Source organism: Bacillus rossius, chromosome 1, assembly GCF_032445375.1.
Source record: "Bacillus rossius redtenbacheri isolate Brsri chromosome 1, Brsri_v3, whole genome shotgun sequence".
NCBI lineage: Eukaryota > Metazoa > Arthropoda > Insecta > Phasmatodea > Bacillidae > Bacillus > Bacillus rossius.
The window spans coordinates 48379339-48401008 of NC_086330.1; the positions used below are offsets into that span (position 1 = coordinate 48379339).

At 35.3% G+C, this 21670-nt stretch overlaps 1 protein-coding gene across 1 annotated transcript in view; it reads left to right on the top strand.

The window, feature by feature from the left end:
* The window catches only part of LOC134535571 (Golgi apparatus protein 1), a 62925-nt gene extending 42439 nt beyond the window's left edge, over positions 1 to 20486 (top strand). Inside the window, exons 11-16 of the mRNA XM_063374765.1 lie at positions 1435 to 1620; positions 4954 to 5154; positions 5246 to 5365; positions 9885 to 10116; positions 12516 to 12622; positions 19145 to 20486. Of these exons, the coding sequence (XP_063230835.1) occupies positions 1435 to 1620; positions 4954 to 5154; positions 5246 to 5365; positions 9885 to 10116; positions 12516 to 12622; positions 19145 to 19309 (1011 nt within the window). The 3' untranslated portion in view covers positions 19310 to 20486. The remainder of the gene's footprint in view (positions 1 to 1434; positions 1621 to 4953; positions 5155 to 5245; positions 5366 to 9884; positions 10117 to 12515; positions 12623 to 19144) is intronic.
* The last annotated feature ends 1184 nt before the right edge of the window (positions 20487 to 21670 follow it).

Sequence of the window (21670 nt, forward strand, 5' to 3'; positions counted from 1 at the left end):
TGCTTACGTCTGGCATGCCTCACGACGGTCCTTCTGAGAACGGACAAACTATAATACCAGTCTCTGTATCACTGCCGCTTCCAAAATCACCTCCCGCCGCCCACAATACATGGCTTGTTGTTTGATGCATGCCAAGCTGCCCTGCCCTCAGATAAACCCAGAAAAATGCGTTTTTACATTTTTTCTCAAAAATGTTTACAAAACAAGGAGGGGGGCTTATACGCACTCATGCCTTGAACTTGCGTGCGTGTTGGTCATTGGTCAGCTGTGTTTACCGTTACCGTGCTTTGTTCAGTTCAACGAATTTCCCCACCCTTTCAGAACAGGAGAGAAAGGACAGCTCAAGGTCACGGCTTTGTTTACAGAGCCGTCAACATTCCATTCGTACTGCGTCCTTTAGGGGTGGCCAAAGTTGTGTTGCCCGCCATAGACGACTGGTGCGGACATTATGCGAATTTTAAATTTTTTCTTTTAAGCATATATAAATAAAGGGTGCGGACATTATGCGAGGGCGGACATTACGCGAGGGCGGACATTACGCGAGTGAATACGGTATATATATATATTTTAATTGACCCAGCACTGACTCTGTAGTCTGTTCGTCACTAATACTGTATTTAGTACCATATTTTAATATTTGCTAAAAGTCACAAAATTAAAACATTCTTAAAATGTACTTACTCTTAACAGTCCAACCAATTCCTGTTTTTTGGCGGGAGACACTTGTGCTCTGCTCAATGCAAAGAGTTGTGACTCCAGGTGACAGCGGCAGTGCTCGTTAAAAGTTTTTGTGGAAGGCTAATTCTGCAGTAGGTTGCCATTTCCCTTTGCAAATTAATGTTGATTGATAATACAACATTTCAGTCAACTCAGTATGGAAATTTTCCACAAGTGAAAATGTTTCCCCACCCAGCTGGGAATTGAACCCTGGAACTTTGGCACAATTGTGAGTCTTGACAACTAGTTTGACTCAAAGAAAGGTGCATAGTATTTATTTAGTTTACATGTGTGATCAGAAACAGTATGCTTTCTGGTGGCTGTCTTAAATTTTCTCTCTTGAAGCACCCACACTGTATCCACCACAAAATTGGTGGCGTTTGTCTGCTTGCTACATAGCTGAATTTCGAAAGCATGATGATTGTATGTAGTATATTTGTGTTCAATTTTTTGTTTTATTTTTGTACCACAAATCATTTTTTATACCTATGTGTTGGATAAATACTCTTAATATGTCACAGGTCAACATTTTCACAGCATTTCACAGCAACCGTTTATATGCTGTAAATTTTAAAAGAATTATTTTGTGTTTGTTAGTAGTTGCAGTGTGCTTTATTCATTTAGGTGTTATAGTTGACTTGTCATCTAAATTGGTAGAAAGTAACAGTTAATATGTCTATCACTGAATTTATGATGTTGATGGTGTTGCGCACACAGATCTTGGAGTGCCTGCAGATCAACGTGAAGAACTTGTCGCCTGACTGTCACAAGGCCATCTTCAACGTGGAGAAGCAGGAGCTTCTGGACAGCTCGAGTGACTATGTGCTCATCACCAAGTGCAGACAGATGATCAGGCAGTTCTGCCATGAGGAAGACCAGTCCCATGCTCTCGAGTGCCTGAAAGTGAGTACTTTGCGATTAACGCATGCGCTTTACTTCTACCATTATGAAGTGAGACTACTCTACAGCCGGCGATGACTCATCAGAGCGTAACTAAAAGTGCAATGCTCAGGTGTGTGATGCTCGAGGGGGAGGGGGAATAATGAGTGTGCCACACTCCTCAGTCTCAGGCAGGCGTTGGTGAAGCAACGTTACAGTGTTGTATTTGTAGTTGTGCTGTCAACATACTGGGACGCACTTGTCCCGGTGACCACCACTCTTTGTGCACGCAGCCCGCTGGAAACACAGCCAACTACAAACACATTTAGGCTGTCTCCCAGTTGCACCTTGTGTGGACATGATGGTATTTAGCATGTTATCATTTTTAGTTCAAGTGAATTATTGAATAATTGGTTTCATGGTTCAAGGGGATAATTGAAATAAGTTTTCCTTATGATGTGTTTGGTGTCTTTTTTTATCACTTATTTCCCTGAAAACTACTTTACAGTTGGCTATACTACTGAATTACATTTTTTTACATATATAAAATATTCTTTACTTTAGGTTGTGTTGGTAAATAAAGGAATCTTTACAACTGGCCCTTAAGGGCCCCGCCTACCAGAGCACACATGCGGTGTGCAGAGCCTCAGAAGAAACCATGCAATTTTAAAACTGCTCAATATATCTGATTGGTGTCTGTTCATGGAAAGCATTTAAGGATAATCTGAGCGTGGAGAACTAGTTCTGTTTGCATATTTGGTTTTCTAAATTATAATTTTAGAATAGTGGAATGGCTAATTTTTCAGAATAAGTTTTAGCCTTGCAACACCCAGTACAGATTCTTGAAAGCACATGAGGGCGTTACATTACACCTAGGGATGGTCGGGTACCCGAAATTTCGGGCAGTGTTTCGGGTATCAAGTATACCCGAAATTCCGGGCGGGTATTTCAGTGCCCGAAAATATCGGGCACCTTGGAAAACGGCAATACCGCACGGCGCAAGTAAACAAAGCTTCTTTTTTTTGGAACGCGCGACAGCTGCAGGAACATGCCACGCCGCCGCCGTCCCGGCACCAGCCGGTGAAGTGAGTGTGCGTGAGAGATAAGATAAAGAAGGTGCCCGGTCAGCAAGTGTGTTTGTGGGAGGGGGAGACAGATATAAGAGAGCGAGCCCTGCAGCAAGCGGAAGTGGTCAAGGTCAACATTTACCGTTACTCTCGCTGGCTGACTAACGATTCAGCTGGTCGCCCGCCTCTCTCTCTCTCTCTCTCTCTCTCTCTCGCTTGCTCTCGCTCTCTCGCGCGCTCTCTCTCTCTCTCTCTCTCGCGCTCTCTCTCTCTCTTGTGCGCTCTCTCTCTCTCGCGCTCTCTCTCTCTCGTGCGCTCTCTCTCTCGTGCACTCTCTCTCTCTCTCGCTCTCTCTCTCTCTCTCGCGCGCTCTCTCTCTCTCTCTCTCTCGCGCGCTCTCTCTCTCTCTCTCTCTCTCGCTCTCTCTCTCTCTCGCGCTCTCTCTCGCTCTCTCTCTCTCTCTCGCGCTCTCTCTCTCTTGCGCGCTCTCTCTCTCTCTCTCTCTCTCGCGCGCTCTCTCTCTCTCTCTCTCTCTCTCTCGCTCTCTCTCTCTCTCGCTCTCGCTCTCTCTCTCTCTCGCTCTCGCGCTCTCTCTCTCTCGCTCTCGCGCTCTCTCTCTCTCTCTCGCTCTCGCGCTCTCTCTCTCTCTCGCTCTCGCGCTCTCTCTCTCTCTCGCTCTCGCGCTCTCTCTCTCGCTCTCTCTCTCGCTCTCTCTCTCTCTCTCTCGCTCTCGCGCTCTCTCTCTCTCTCGCTCTCTCTCTCTCTCGCTCTCGCGCGGCCGATGCTCACTGCTCAATAGTCACAAAGTAGTGTTCGAGGCCGGTGGAGCTGCTTGCTGTGCGCGAGAAGGATTATAAGCTGACTTTAATTACACACATTGTAGTTGCGTGGCATTTGCAGAAAGTGGTTGTGAATTGTTTCTATTTAATTCATGTCATTATTTTACCAAAATGGATACCAGTGGAAGTGTAGGTCAATCAGCAGTGACAATGAACCTTCAAGCAGCTACCCAAAAACAATTTAGTTAATAAGCACTTTATTTCCAAGATTAATATGCACTCTATTTTTTAGTTTAATGTTTAACTTTCATATCAGTGCGGTATAGTAAATAAATAAAAACAGTTCAGGTTTGTCAATGCAAACTTAAGTACGACTATTTTATGTTCAAAATTTATTTCATTAACTGATTTTGATGCCCGACCGAAATTGCCCGAGCCCGAAAATTTTGGACAATTACCCGCCCGAGCCCGCCCGAAGTCAAATTTCTCTGCCCGACCATGCCTAATTACATCTTTATTTTTTTTCTCCGCCATATACTGTTATGATTACCGATCAAATTTCATAGTTGTCGTATTCACGATGAGAAGACTGCGCCAGTTCAGAGCCCTGTGCTTAGAGGAGATACCGCACTATAAACACAAGCAAGCATCACACTTATTATCCCACCTCACTAACACAGATACACCCCTGACTATAATTACCCATGTACTTTATGAATTCTTGCAACTGTCTTTTAGTATCCTTGATGTTATATGCCTGTACCAGCTTACACACACATCAGTAACATTTCAGTTTCACTGTGTATTATATTTGCCTTATAGTCATTGTTTTTTAATAGAATACATTTACATACTTAAAATAAAGAATACAAAGTAATCTTATTGATAATTGTCTCATTTTCATGCTAAATATAGTATAGCAAAAAAATTATCTTATCAGATGACATTTTTGCCTGAGTCATGGCCAAGATTTCTGTTGATTTAAAGTTGATCAGTGTTTAAACTTTTGCTGGAGGCATATTATTAAAACCTATTAAATGATGTGTGTTATTGAAACTAGTTTTGTTGGGTGCCACATGTTTTATTTACATCTTTCTGAGTATATAATTTTTGTAAATCAGAGTTAACTCATAAGTCATTAACTAAAGAAATGCTTTAACTGTATTGGAACATTTATTGTTGTTAGTACAAATAAGAGTAATCTGTGTGTAACCAGATTAAATATATAATGGTAATATGATAATGATATTTAAGTATAATCATAACATAAAAATAAATATTTGCCAAAACATTTTAAAAGTTTTCATTATGTTTACATTCATACAGTTTATAGAATTATTATGTTTTTTAATGCATAGCAATAGTATGATAAAGATATTTATATTGTTTGAATTATGTTTTACTTTTTTTTAAATTTAAAGTACATCTTGTTGATGGTTTTTGCTGTGCTTGTCATGCATGGTCCAGGATTCAAAATATCCTTCACTATGGTTTGCATGTGTATTTTCCAGCGCTTCAAAGATGAAATGACGTTCGACCCCAAGTGCAAGGTGGTGGTGGTTCGTCGAATGATCGAACAAAACCAGGACTACCGCTTCAACCCTCTACTTCAGAAAGGCTGTCACTTGGATATTCCGAAATTCTGTGCTGACGTGGTGGCATCGGAACCTCAAGACAAGGAACTAGAAGGGAAGGTCATAAAGTGTCTCAAGGTAACGGGAAGTTTTCACAAGATGTGCAGAAACTCTTTTTGGCATAGTTGTGTTTCTTCAAAAGAGTTATGCTGTACTACTTACTGTTCAGGTGAAGTTTCGGGAGCGTAAGCTGCGAACAGAATGTGAGCTACAGATGGCTACAATCCTTCGTGAGGCAGCTCTCAACTATCACTTGAATCCTCTGTTGGCAGCAGTGTGTAAGGAGGAGGTATGGTTTCTATCAAATTTTACATCATGTGCTTTGTTGATGAATGCTTATATTGTATGCCACTATCAACAATTTGTAACATCAGGTACCAGTAGATGGGAAAGACTGATTCAAGGACAGGCTGAGGATTGAGGATCCGGGCGCCATCTTGGATGACATCATCTAATCCATGCCAATCCGTATGCCAATCTATATGCTAATCTATACCAATCCGTATGCTAATCTATACCAATCATTATGCTAATCTATACCAATCATTATGCCAATCTATGCTAATCCATCTGCCATTTTGTATTTCTAGAAATTTCCACCAACTTCGAATTGTGACTTCACCGTTGCACTTTTCGTCACGGCCGCCATCTTGGATTCAAATTTTTTCCTTCGGACTTTAACTTTTCGAAATTCGATGTAAACATCAGCCGCCATCTTGTTTCATCTGCTGGTGGCCGCCATCTTGTTTTTGTCTGCTGGAGGCTGCCATCTTGTTTCCATCTGCTGGAGACTGCCATCTTGTGACGTCATATAGTTCTGTTGGTCGCCACCAGGTATCAGCAGGGATTATTTTTTTTTTTGTTTTAAAAATATTTGTTTGCCGTGGTGTGGGATTGACCTTGAGTCCGCTGGGTGATAGGCAGACGCTCTGTCCACAGGACCACGGGACCAGTTGGGATATAGGGGAATAAATAATCTATATATGCTATGTACTGAATGCAAGTTTATGAGAAAAGGGGGGAGGGGGATTTTGCCTTCCTTAATGCATACCTAAGGCGCAACATTTGAAATTCAAATTATTATACAGCCGCCATCTTTAATTTCAGCACAGACTACCAGACATTACCACCAGATGGCGCCAAATTCAAATATTAGTTAGGGAGTCGGCAGACAGGTGTCGCACGTCACCATCTTGTTTCTCAAGTTGGTTGGTAGATGTCGCTAGTATTAAACGCCAAATTCAAACATTAAATCATTAGTTGTCAGAGGCACCGCCATCTTGGTTCTCAAGTTGGCTGGTAGATGTTGCTATTATCGCGCGCCAAATTCAAACATTAGTTGTCAGAGGCGCAGCCATCTTGGTTCTGAAGTTGGCTGGCAGATGGTGCCACCGTCGCCATATTTAGTTCCTAGTGTTGCTACCAGAGCGAGCCACCGTCGCCATCTTTAGTTTTTATTTGCGTTTACTGTTAGTCAATATTTGTGGCCCAACATCATTCCAACATCTGCGAACAGTTACTGGTGTATTGTGCGGCACATACAGAGAAGCCTGCTAACATTTGGGATTCCTAGAGAATGACGCTCATTGGGACCACACACTCGAAGATGCTGTAATGTCTTCAAATGCTAAACAAATACAAACAATGTTTGCTATTATTTTGTGCACATGCTTCCCATCCACACCTATTGATATATGGAACAAATATAAAGATCATATGGCTTAAGATATATGTATTTCATCAGATGCGTCTTAGAACATTGAATGCAGATTTGCAAATGAACGAAGAAATTCACAATGAAGCATTAATTTTAATTGAGGACTTGTGCTTGATGCTTACCAACAAAAGATTATTAAAATTAGGAATGACAACGCCCAATCGGCCAATGCACGACGCATTTAATCAAGAGTTGAGACGCGAAACCCAATACGATTGCGAAACATTAAGAGAAACCGTTCAAAGACACGTACCCCTTCTAAATCAGCAACAAAAATATGCCTACGATACACTCATGCAAGTAGTGAACAATGGAACTGGGGGAATTTTTTTTCTTGGATGCGCCCGGTGGAACTGTAAAAAACATTCTTCATATCATTGATTTTGGCAAAGATTAGATCGCAAAATCGCAAAACGGTATTGCACTTACACTTGCATCATCAGGTATTGCAGCAACGTTATTGGAAGGCGGTCAAACAGCTCATTCAGCACTCAAATTGCCGTTGAACATGCAAGTTAACGAAACTCCAACTTGCAACCTTTCGAGGAATTCTGCGATGGCCATAATGTTGCAGCAAAGCAGATTAATCGTTTGGGATGAATGCACGATGGCACACAAAAAATCTTTGGAGGCATTAGACCGCACAATGAAAGATTTACGAAACACCCAAAACCGATTTGGTGGAGCAGTAGGTGATTTTCGACAAACATTTCCAGTAATGCCTAGATCAACGCTAGCCGACGAACTTAATGCATGTTTGAAGTCGTCCATTTTAAGGAAATACGTCAAGACACTAAAATTAAATATGAATATGCGAGTCGTATTGCAAAATGATGAATCTGGTGAAGTATTTTCCAAACAATTGCTCGATTTTGGTAATGGCAAAATTCCTGTTGACACATCGTCTGGATACATTACATTCCCTGCAAATTTTTGTCACTTTACTGAATCAAAGACCGAAATTATTGAGATGGTTTTCCCAAACATTGCTGAAAATGACATAAATCATGTTTGGTTAAGTGAACGTGTTATATTGGCTGCAAAAAACGTTGATGCCAATGAAATGAATTTTCAAATTCAAAGTAAGATAGCTGGCGAATTGATGACATACTAATCGATTGATTCCGTTACTAACCAAGATGATGATGTAAACTATCCAACGTAATTTTAAAATTCCCTGGAATTGCCCGAATAATCTGCAACTAAAAATCGGATCAGTAATCATAATGTTACGAAACATAAACCAGCCACGTCTTTGTAATGGCACCCACCTTGTGGTGAAGAAATCAATGAACAACGTCATTGAAGCCACAATTTTAAAAGGGAAGTATAAAGGCGAAGACGTTTTGATTCAACGTATCCCTATGATTCCGAACGACATGCCATTCGACTTTAAACGGTTGCAATTTCCAGTGCGGCTTGCATTTGCATTGTCAATTAATAAATAGTAAGGACAGTCGTTAAGTGTTTGTGGCATTAATCTTAAAAATCCATGTTTTTCACATGGCCAACTGTATGTCGTCTGTTCCCGTGTCGGAAAACCATCAGCATTATTTATTTACGTGCCAGTGCCAATGTTGTGTATCAAGCATTACAATAAACAATATGTTATAGAGATAATAAAAAATTACAAACATATACAATATCAAAATATACAATAGAAATAATTATTATTAGCATAGTATTCCAGTTTGAATTGAATGACAGGACAATGTCTGTCAGGTCAGCTAGTGTGTGTGTGTTTTTGTGTATGTGTATATATGGGGGGATAGATTTCTGTAAGCACTTTTATATAAAGAAATTGTGTGTTTCACAACAGCTTGTGTGAAAGATACACAACAAATGCATGTCATAAATGTAACTATAATTTTTATTTTACGTTATTGTAATTTGAGTGCCAGCCAAACATTACATACTGATTTTCTTAATAGCCTGGCACTGAACAAAAAAAACACATGAAAATACCTACATGCAACACAAATACGTTAACAGGGTTGCTTAAGCTGTGTAAAACACAAAGAAAGTTTTTAAATATCAGAGAAAGTAATCAATTAAGATGTAAATTCAAATTTTATTTTTATATTCAGTGTTTGCTAGATAACTGAATTTATCACTATAACATTTTCAAACTGCCAAAACAAAACCATTGTGTCAGTAAAATAGTTAAAATTATACGATAAAATAGTGAACAGTGAAATAAAAATGGTATTTTAGAATAGTAAACAAACATTTAAACTATTTTTACTTACTTACAATAGCTGATTATTTGTTTGTTTGTTTGTTTTTACCTCTAAACATTATACCAACTATTTAATTTTAAAAATAACGTAACAGTGTATCTACATTGTGGAAAGTCTAATTTGTTAGGCAAACATCAGGGAATTAGAAGAATGTGTCTTGCTGTAGTTTGTCATCACTCAGACATTGAAGGCTTTTTTTGAATAGTGAAACAGAGTAAGAACAGAATCACAGTGTAACGGAAATGAGTAGATAACACTGTTAACACGTGTGATGTTTCTAACGAATTTTTCTCTATGACACTGGGATTTTAAATAAAAGTTTTAATTGAAACATTTTTATAGTTGATTACAAAGGCAGCAGCAGCCCATGATTTTGTATAATTTCTGATATTTTTGTAAACGTTTACTTGCTTTCTCATACTTTTGAACATTTGCATACTTTTGTATGATTTTTGTAACTTGTCATTTGAGGTTTAGTTTTTAGGATATTTGGTACCATGCATACAGATGATTTGTTAAATGTTTTGTTTTTGTTAAGTAAATCAGATATAAAAAGGAATAAAGAAAGAGGAGAAAGAACTGGGCCTGTGATAGGGATGGTGTTGACTGGATTTTGCTTTATTTATTTCAAAAAAAATTTTAAATAGGTGAATTATTTTTAAGAAATTGGTCTGAAATTTTGGTCAGGGATATTTCATCAAATATTTGTGTGAACATCCTGTGTAAGTTGTATTTTTTTTTTGTTCAGGGTCCCGGAAAAAGACACGTGTAGCCACAGCAACTGCGATGAACAGTACAGAGAGACGATCAGAGCGGGGAGGAGGGCTGAGGTGTAAGCATTGCTGTCGCAGATCAACACGATGTGCAAGGGGAGCGAGGACGAGGACGGCTCGGGGGAGGTGGAGGAGTGCCTGAAGAACGCCTTCCACAGCCACCGCCCCATGAAGCCCAGCTGCCGCGAAGAGGTGGCGGGCATCATCGAGGACGCCAAGGCGGACATCCACGTGGACCCCTTGCTGCACCAGGCGTGCGGCGTGGACGTCACCAAGTTCTGTGGCGACATCCCGCAGGGCGCGGGCAGACGTGAGTACGGCCCCCATGGGGACCTGGCTCCATCACCCAAAAAAAATCTGACCTGCGAATTTGAGAAAAATTACCAAACACTATTAAAAATTGGTAATTAGTCACGAATCATTCACTAATTCCTTTGCAAATGATTTGCATTCATGAGTTTTTTGCTATTCCATGCAGTCAATTTTTTTAAAAATCATGAAACAGATATGCGTCAATGCAGATGGCAGAAGATTTGTACAGTATGTAGTAAGTCAGTCTTGATTCGAGCTGCAGCTGGGAGCAGAGATGATAGATTCATCTTAATTTCAAACAACTATTTTATAAAAATTAAAATATCTCACTTGTTCACACAAATTTTTATTTTTAAGGAAACTAATGTGCACCCCTCTTCCCCCCCTCCCTTCTCATGCACATATAGACAACACCAAGCTGAAAGGAAAGGTAACCAAATATCTAAGTGGCCTGTGCTGATTCAGTAATTAAAACTAAGGCTTCCTATATTCTTTCAACAAGCTTTAAAAAAAAAAAATCAACTAACGTAGCTGGGAAACAGAGCAAAATTAACAGTGTGAACGTTAGTGCTCCTGGTTATCTATTTATAAGTGTTATTTTTCCATTGTGTGTGCCATGATTCATTATCATTAATTCATCACTGACTGGTCATGATTTTCGGGAGTTTTCATTACCCCTACAAGATGTGAAAGCTATTATTTTAGAACAAGACGTCCAGCAAAACATGTTTCAATCTCCGTCTAAGAAATCTGGCTCTAATGTTTTAGTTAAAGAAAAACAACAAACAAGTGAAGTTTTTAAACTTGAAGTGTCTAACTTGGATGAATTCATAAAATCTGTTAAATCTTTATGTGATAAAGTTGAAAATTAAAAAAAAATTAAAATGTGATCTTTAAAGACCTTCCTGATGGATTCAAGATCTGAACGAGTCGAAATTAGACAAGAATTACTACTGATCAAACAAAGTCTAATTTCTCAGAAAGATTACAACACTTATAGTTAAGTGGTTGAAAAATCTCCCCAACACAAGAAAGCTGACCGTGTCGTAACATCGGGAACGTCTGGCAACCGCACACTGACAAGTGACCTGATTTTGACTCAGCAAGAATTCAGTGTAGTTACGAGCTTACTGAACAACTAGCATGTCGACAGCGATGGATTTACCGTTGTGCAACATGCGCGTAAACCTCGTCCCAACGGGAACATTGCCGCTCAACGTGATCAAGACCGAAAAAAATGTAGGAATTATAAATAGTTTTACCTTATAAACAGTCTCCAAACCAATTCACAAAAAGACAAAAAACTCTCTTTGTCACGTGTTTTGAACCAAACGTACAGGAAAAAGAAATTATTGATTACATTTCACAAAAAAATCAACATGGCTCAAGTTAAAGTGACAAAACTTGGACAAAATCTAACACAAATACATCTTTCCATGTATCCGTCTAGGAAGAGTATTTTGATATATTAAACAATAATGTTTTCTTGCTAAGTGGATGTCTTATAACCTTATGAGCCCTTTTTTACAGGAAACTTCATCCAAATCAAAAAGCCAGCAATGTCTTAATCGCTCAGGAGCCTAATAATGCTAGCCGCGTGACCTCCAATCCTTCCATTGTGGCCTCTACTTCATCCCCGGTGCCAGGAGGAGCATATCAATGTCCTTCAGTGTAGACATCTTTCAAAAATTTGTCAGGGGACTTTGAACAAAATCTCTTGAATTTTTCAAAAACCTTGTTAACTCCACTAATGACATTATTTGTCTTACAGAAACTTGGTTCAACGAAAACAGTATTAATTCACATTATTTAACGGACCAATACCTGATTTTTAGAAATGACAAGAACACTCTACTTTGAAGAATAGAGGTGGCGGTTCTGTTCAAAAACATAAATTTTTATCTGTTTAACTTAATGACAATTTTGATTTCCCCAAAAATTTCATGTTTTGTATTTTTAATCTTTTCTGTAGATATAACAAATGTACCAATAATCTTTGAAATCTAAAGGGGTAAGGTCCAATTAAAATTTTTAATTGGTTGATTTCACATGAAATGACCCAAAGGTCTCTCGCCCATTTGTAACACGAGTTGGTAAGTGGCTGTGAGATGTCCATATTGAACAGTAATTGAACAATGATGAACTGATTTGTCTGAACAAGTATAGCTGTTGGTTTCTGGGAGTTTTTTTCCTTCGTTGTGTACAATTTTTTTTATTGGTCGGAAGATGTAATTGTTAATTTTTGGTTAAGGAGAAATAAAAACTGGTATTGAAGCACACATGGAAGCTTCCCATGTCAGTAATAAATAGTTTTCACCTGGGTAGCTATGGATATATGTAGATTTTTTGGTTATCAACTCCATTTGGTAAACATTTGCTCTTTGTGTGTATTTTCAGATATTCAATGCTTACAAAATGTTCTCCAAGATTCAACAAAATCTCTACAACCGAAGTGTGAAGAGATGCTCACAAAACGAATAGAAATGTTCAAATATGCTGCTCTGGTATGTATATTAGTTATAATTAGGGACAAGATTATAAGATACAATGCGATGAGACTGAATTAACACTGCAAAGCATTTTAATACAACATATAACACTGAAATGCAAGTTAATACACCATTTAGCACCAAACTGTATCTAGAAACATTAACTCAATTAGTAATTTGACAAAACTTACAAATATTTTATCTTCTACTATGGTAAAATCATTGAATGTAATTTATTTGGCATGAATTTTGTACCAAAAAGTGTAAACTAAATGGATTGTAAAAAATTAACATTACATTATTTGATCTTGTATCTTACATTAGCGATTAGCAACACATTTTTACATTAAATAATGACGTAACATTTTTCAAACACACAGAAATCTGCTGATTTATTTATTTATTTATTTATTTTTTTGAGTGGTTCTGTTCTAGATATGCTTATTAGTTTTACTAATTATTTTATATGTCTCATGTCATGTCTGATTTAAGTATCACACAATTGTCATTGTAATACTTATTTTTGATAATATTTGGATGATAATGCTTTGTGTGGAGGTGATTAATACTCCTTCCCCAAAACCCAAATTAGGTACTTCTTTATTCTTATTTCTTATTTCTTATAGGTTCCTCATTCCCAAGTGATTAAATATTGAGTGTAAACATAGAGCATGTCTGGTAGTTCACAGTAACTATTTACCATATTTTGTAAACATTTTGATCTTTCATGAAACCCCTCTTCCATGCTGTATTTAAAATATATTTTCGCTTTTTATTTTTAAAGTTGGTAATAAGTAACAAAGATGCTAACAACTAATTTTAAAAAAAAATTTCTGTTTATATGTTACAGCCTTATTAAAAATACATCTAATGGATTGAAATGGATTTAGATGAAATTTTTCACAGTTATTATAGTACCATTTTCACATGAATGTAAAATGATCCCCAATTATGGAAGTGAAGGTTCCAAGAAAAAAAAAATTTAATTCACCTTTTTCCTTTCCTTGCTTAGTGGGAAGTCACTGCATAAAATAAATTTTTTTTTAAAATCTAATTTTTTTTGCCCGAATCTCTGTGATAATTAAAAATGCTTAACTAATATTTAAAGGCATTAGTAATGCTTCTATTCAATATGAAAAACAAATTGAAATATGTAAATTTAAACAATTTTTTCGATTAAACCATTTTTAAAATTTTTTTTCAATAGTTTGCTCTTGGTTATAAGATGACCCTCGATTTATTTGGGTGGGATTTCAGTGAAAAACTCTTGTCTTATTTTAGGGTGAATACGATATACAGTCATACCTCATTATTACAAACCTGAAGGAACCATAAATTTAGCACTTTGTAATAACGAGGTTTGTATTAACGAAACAATTGAGAAATCATAAGGACAAAAAATTAACCTCTAATTCCTATAACTACAACCATAACGAATATTATATAAACTGTATTATATAAACCGTTGTAGCCAACCACTGCTGAACTTTAATTCTGAAATCCCTAACCTAAATTCTGCCTTCTTCTGCATCATTGGTCCAGAAATTGGCAAATTTGCTGCATGCATTCCATTTCTTTTTCTAGTATAAACCAACAAGAACTTTCAAAAGCTGATTCATTCTTTTGCAATTTTTTTTTCTATTTAATAGTGTTGACAAGGACGATTGCGAGATGTTAAATCTGTAACAATTCAGTTTGTGTTTTTTATCCATTTTCTTTTTCTTTGATAATTTTAGTTTTAACTTGCAATGCTATATCATCAAGTTTACATTTTGCAGTCATTTTACAACACAACACTCACTCAGAACTCAGGTTATGGCACAATAATTCATGTTATGGCACATGAGCGAGCGAACAAAAGAAAATACCCGAACTTATTACCACAGATTATCTAAACATCTTCATATGTGCACTTCCAATGGCTGATATCAAAAAGGTACAGAGTACCTTTCTTTTAGTTTCAGTTTACAAAATTGCGTGTCTACTAGTTTAGTTACTAACATCGCCACTAGAGTTATACTTTTCATCTTATTTTTCAACCATTTTGCACTGTAGGATACATACATACCGTATATCTTTAAATAAAAGTTTGTGTACTTAATGGTTATAAAAATGTGATTATTTATTTTAAACTCCAGCAGTGAAATTTGTATTAACCATTTACTTATGCAGTTAAACCTCGTTTATCTGGACTAACTGGACCAAAGGCAATCCGGACAATCCAAAACCCGGTTAATCCCTGTAATATGGGTACTAAGTAAAATAAAACTTTCTACTAAGTAGACTTACCATTTTGATAAAAATACTATTTTTTGTACCAAAATTTCATAGTATACATGTCCTATATTCAAATATATTTTGGCATCATTTCTTAACAAAGAATTAATCAACTTTCTTCTGTTACAAACATGAATGGCATTTGAATGAAGCATGTTCAGGTACATTATTGTGTGCTGACTGTCTTTGTTTGCATAGATATAGAATACAATTGTCATTTTTGTGTGAACACTAAATAAAATGTCTACGGATTATCTGGAGATCTGGATCAAAGAGGGCCGGATAAACGAGGTTTTACTGAACATGTAAACATCAACTTGAGGGATCAAAATAACTTTTTATTTCATATTAACCGTATTTTGTATTAAAAGTACTGAATAACATAGGAAAATAATACATTTTATGGCACTGTGAAAGTACTTTGCATAAACGGAAATTTCGTACTAAGCGGTTTCGTATTAATAAGGTTTGACTTTATGTCTTGAAGTAACGTTGCCTTTTTATTATTAATATGTAGTTATTATCATTCAAAAAGGATCAAATTTATTCTTGTACATATTGCTTTAAAATTAATAAACTAGTCAATGGAATTTCTAAATTCTACCCAAATGAATTCTCAAGCACAGCTAAGCCTTAATAAAATTTAAGTGGTTTTGACCCTAAGTACTAGTGTATAACAAGGTTATTGTGCACTGTTTCATAAATGGTTGGCTGGTTGTAGACCGAAAAGTGCGAAATTAAGGCCACTGTTCTTCTGTTGATCATTGAAAAGAAGATCAATTGATTAAGTGATTTTGTCCCTTATATTCTAGTGCATAAGGTATTTTTGAGATAACTGATTAATTACCTATTTCATTTTAAAACAAACCCTAGGGTTTTGTGAACTTAACGAAACAATAGTTAGAAAACTTAAGTGAAAATGAAATTAAAGCACATATTTTTTTTACATGTGAAATATAAATTTTAAATTTTTTCAGTTTTCCTGTATAACTGAATGGCTACGATGTTTAACATTAAATATTGAACTCTTAAATATGTAACAAAATAAACAATCGTTGCAAATCCTTTTCCTCTATATTCATCTGTATCTCCTTTTTTAGACTTGATAAGTTTGAAGCAACATTTGCCCCTTTTCACTAGTGCATAGAGTCTAATACAATGATAGCAATAGGTCCTGAAACCAGCACATTTGGCACTACGGTCCATGATGGATTATTGGACATCCACATAGTTTTAACATGAATACCAAGTGTGAAAATGTTAAAAGAAAGCTGCTAGTAAACAGGAATCGCTGCACTGAAATGAAAACAGACAGAAACAATAAACACTGAGCAAACTAAAAGCACCGGCAGCGCATTTGTGTGACCTGGTGGTTAGTAGTTAAAATTCATGTTAAAAAATCTGAATACATATGAGCAGCTTGATTGGTGACAGATTATAAAATGTGCTGATCATTAGAATGCTGGATTAAAAGCCTTTCACTTTAGCTCATTGTTTCATTTTATTTCAAAACTTTCTTGTGCCCTATTCATTATTTACTACTTTTTTCTATCAAAACTGAAATGTGGTCTTCCTTATAGCTAGAGACATGATCTTATGGTTTTAATTTTAGTCCAATTTAATTTTTAGAACAGAATTTCGTTATTGTTTTTTTATTTTTATGAATACTCCTTTGCAATGCTTACTCTACCTAAATAGTGTATTTCTATGTTGCATTTTTACTATAAAATAATTTGTAATAAATTGGTATAACGGCCGGTTTTACGATCTCCCGTTATGTCTAAAAGATAGCCAACTGATAGTTAAGCTAACCTCTGGTTGAAAAACGAATGGTGTTTTATTTTTATGACCTGTATTTAGCTGAAGGTTGGCTTACCAAAACCTGACAAAGCTTGTGGTGTAATAATGGATGTGTTGTAATAAAATGAACTAGAATTTGGTTACATTTAAAATTTTAAGTGTTTCAAGACATCTCTCGCCTTTATTGTGATAGTCGGCTATTAGTTTAAATTTTATGTGATTGTGAATTCAGAATCGTAATTATGTCAGCTGAAATAAAAAAAAGTCATAAACTTTATCTGGCAACAGAAATATATAAAATGAAATAAAAAACTTCATTGACATCTAACTTTCTTTGCATTAAATAATAAAATTACTTTTTAAGACTTATATAACCATGGATTGAATAACTTTACAAATTTTTTGTTACCAATAGCTACTAAAATAGCCTACGGAAATTTAGCTTTTAGTAGCTGTCACAACTGTCCATAACATCACTTCATAAATCCTGGCCTTTCGTGTAGTAAAAAGTACAGTAGAACTTAATTTTTACGTACCTGGGATTTATGAATTCCTGTGATTAACTTTTTTGTTTCTTGCACCATCATTTTGCCTATAATATTAATGCATTATTTTCTTGCTTTATGCGAAAGTATTTCCTGCAATTTAACATTGCATTCAATAGGAAACCATCAGGAAAATTTTAACGGAACAAGTTGAAAGAGAGGTTTTTACATAAATAAACTGTGGATTTTAAATTAATGTACCAAATCCTATAAATATGGAGTCATTGTGCATGTTCTGCAATGTTAATTTACCACCTCAAATATTTAGAAAAGAGTTTACAGCACTAAATTTAAAAATTGTATTGGAACCAATTGAACATTGGAAGCATTTTTAACTTTGTTCCTAACCGGAAAAAAATATTTTGAATGTAGTTGTGATCGCTCAAAATAATTATTTCCGATGAAAATCTGAAATTAGTAAATGTTAATTGCGACTATACACAAAGTTGAAATATAAATTGTATCCATCAACTGTTATATCTCGCCGCTTGGTCTCATCGCACGTATTTTCAGAATTATTTACATCTTACATATTTGAATGACTTAGTTATCATTATGACAGACAGAATTAAAAACATCAGAGAAAGTGCAGTTTGTTGTAGAATATTATCTAAAATGTTTGTATTGTTTTCAGAAACTAAAAACACCTATAGGTTATTACTCTGTAACTTATCCTCTAATTTATTTAAGTTAATTCCATCATCAATATGTATATTTTATAAATTTTAAGACTTATTCAAATAAAAATAAACTCATTCGGCCCCCATAAAATATAATGAGTTTGTTGTCTTTTTACAAGTCTGTGTTATGGGCAGGATTGGTTACTACAGAATGCCCTTATTCCATATTTTTTACTTTTATTGTGTTTTACTATACAAAAAATTAGGCCTAAGATTGTATTTTAATTTTCAGTACATATCTATCTTTCATTTACTGTTTTCGGCATAAATTTTTCTTGGACTCCTGAGAAGAGAAAAAAAATTTACTGAAGTTTTGTATTCAATTAAAAAAAAATTAGTTATTCATTATTAACTTGATATTTGATTTGAAATTCAATATATAGGTATATATATGACACCTATTTCCTTTGTGATTAATAATATACGACTCAGCGATAGGTCTAACTAAATTATAAAATCATGTACTTTTTAATCAAACTTTGATAAATGGAACGTAGAAGCATTTTGTGTGCAGTACGTATTAAATTAGTTTAATTCCACTGAAATTTCCCAAATAGTCATTCCTATCCCTGTCAACAACTAACCTGGTATCTCGACATTTTCTTTTTTGATGCTTTTTAGCTCCAGGTTAACCAACTAGCCATCAGTTCATTCACGGTAAACTGCAACCGTTAGATCATCTCTGAGTTTGATGTTAACCAGGGATTGTAAAATAAAAATGAGAGTTATCTTGGAGTAAACTTTTAGCCTAAGGTTTAACCGGAGAGCATAAAACCGGCCCTAAAACAGATACATTCAGAACAATAAAAATAAATTGTGGAGAATTTGCAAATTCTCCACAATTAATTTTTTATATTAAAAGATTACTTTTTTTTGTTATTTGAATTAAGTTGTGATTGAATGGTGCTTAATTCCATGAAATAACTTGCATTTGGGTGCTGTTATATGTATTAACTTGTTTTTCAGTGTTATTTCCATTTTATCAAAATTCACCATATAATCTTGTCCCTTTTCTGAGACGGTTAGAATGAATATTGATAGTAATATTATTACAGTTGTAGTCTTTGTTATCAAATGATTTCACAGGCTATGTCTTAATGAAGTTATATATTTTCCACATAAGCTATAAAAAAAGTCATATTCACCTAAAAATTGGGGAATCCAAGTTGGTGTCTCCCCTTAAAAAAAAGTATAGAATTTAAAAAGTGTTTTTTTTTTTTTTTTCTTGATTGCAGGTGGTTGATCCACAGAACATCCATGAGTTGTACACTCAGGTGGCAAACTCCCCAGCTCGAAGGTACTTCCTCATTGTGTCACTCACAATAGTTGGACTTATATTCATAATGGGACTGTTCTGTGGCCGTGCTACCAAGCGAACATTGCTAATGAAGAACAAGTAACCTTCACAACATGAGGAGTAAATGGAAGGAATTTTTATACATGCCCTAGTCTTCAATCTTTAAAGGGAAAGAAATTACTGCATATTTTATACGTACCAGAGGCAAAAAGACTTCTTTGATTTGGTCATTTATGTTGGATGTAAGCATAATGCTTCATAGTTGACACCTTGCTGAAAGCATGGTATAAGTTAAGACTACAAATTTGGTACTCCCAAACTAGACAGTATTGTTTCTTGGTTTAGTGATGAATTATTGCATCTTTCATCTATGTACCCATGTGTTTCGTGGAAGCTTTTATTTTCTTTTGCATTAGAGTGAGACTTGAATGTGTAATAATTGGTGTTGAGTTGATTCGAATCCTGGAATCAGCCGATTCCATCAGTTCCAGTTCAGTTGACAGATTCAGAATTCAGTGGTTTTTGGAATCGAAGCTGATCAATTATCCTCTTTTAGTTTGTGAGAGTATAGTGTTTTTTTATAAGGGGATTAATGTTGGTTCGTGATACCTTAAATTAGAATATTTTTCTGATTAATCTGACTTTCTGATAATTGGTATATTTAATTACTGAGATCTTGCAAACAATTTATGTTTTCGCTGATTAATCAAGGAATAGGCAATGGTGTGTGGTTAAATTTAAAACTTTTTGTTCAGTTGACAAAAAGTTTTCTATTTTTTTTTTTTTTTTCAATTAATATGTCATATTTCTTTTGTTTGGAAATTCTCTTAAATAGTAAGTTTGAGTGAAAGCTATATTTCCCAAATTAATAAACAATAATTCTTCTTACTTTTCAACGAAAGTTACTATTGTAGGTACAGTGAAATCTCATTTCAAGCATCGATAAACCCATGATTTGAGTTTTAAAAATGAAAGTAGATTGCATTGAACTGATAATGAATCCATAACATTTCACAAGGATCTTAAAATATCTACTTTAAGAAATCCTATTTTATAACGAGGTTCCACTGATCATTCTTTAGAGGGTGCTATGAAGGGCATAAGTCTTACATCAACCAGTTTGACTTGTATTTATGCCATTGAACAGTTAAGAAAGCATTACATCTTTTTTTTTTTTTTTACTTCAAATGGCATTGCAATATAATCCAATTATTTTAAGGTTTGTGATACCAAGATATAACATGTGCATTATTGTCACAGTTTAAAAAAAGGAAAAGAAATTTACACTTATTTGTTTAATATATATTTAAATAAATATTTATTATTTTAAGTTTACTGTCTAACAAAAAAAGCACTAGTACTTGCAAGTTTATTCATTTAGAGACATTCATGTATCCAAATGAAATTATATTACCCTATCTTTGTAAGCTATTATTATATCATTATTTGTAATTGTAGTTAATGAACAAATGTCATAAGTTTTAATTACATGTGTAAAATAATAAATTTTTTGTATTTGGGTGCATAAATCATGAATAATTGATAAGCTCGTCTTAAAAAGCATATTGAATATGATTAAATCAAATTAAAAATTGAAGAATCCAATCCCAACTGATATTGAAATTTTCATATTTTTGCAATCAACTCAGCACTAATTATTGTTTCTTTCAGTTTACCTGTAGTGTGTATTACAAACTTTCAATTTGAAAAAAAAATTCCTGTCTTACTCAGAATCTGATTGTATTTGAAAATGCTAGATCTCACAGTAACTACTGTGGAACCTTGAGATTACATTCTCAATTTTTACAATGTTTTCTTTGTTTTCCTGGTTTACTACAGAATATGGATTTCTTTTGCCAGTATTAAAAGTAGGAATTTTTACTTTATCACAATGCTAAAAAAAATCAGTTCTATCTAATATTGCACCTTGAAATGTTTCATTTTCTGCCCAGCCTATTATTCCTGTTTTTTGTATACTTTGTGCTCAAGCCTTGAAACTGTGTACGGCAATATTGGCATATTAATTGTGTAGTGAAAAAATGCAGTTTTTATCGCTCGGGGAGTTTGTTTCGGTTTAAGTCAGGGCGAATCGTTTGCCTAGGCCGCCACCACATGGGTTCTTGGTCATGTGGACCCGGCTACTCTTAACTCAAGGCCCGTGTGAAGCGAGACTCGTACCCCTAAACAAAAACAACCCCACAGTAATATGTTCACTCTGAGTGGTGGACATGCTATATTAAGGTAGAACAACCAATTAGGCTCTCGGAGGCGGCCCACACACCTCTTTGCACGAGGTCTCACCTTACAGTCGTCTGTTTAAAAGAAACAATTACTATTCAATAACTGCTTTATTTACGTTACTCACTCATGCACTCCTCCACATCACTTAATAGTGTTAAAGCCAGTGGCATAAATCAATATAAGTTGCGGCCCAGGGCACCACATGTGCTGGGCAAAAGTAAGA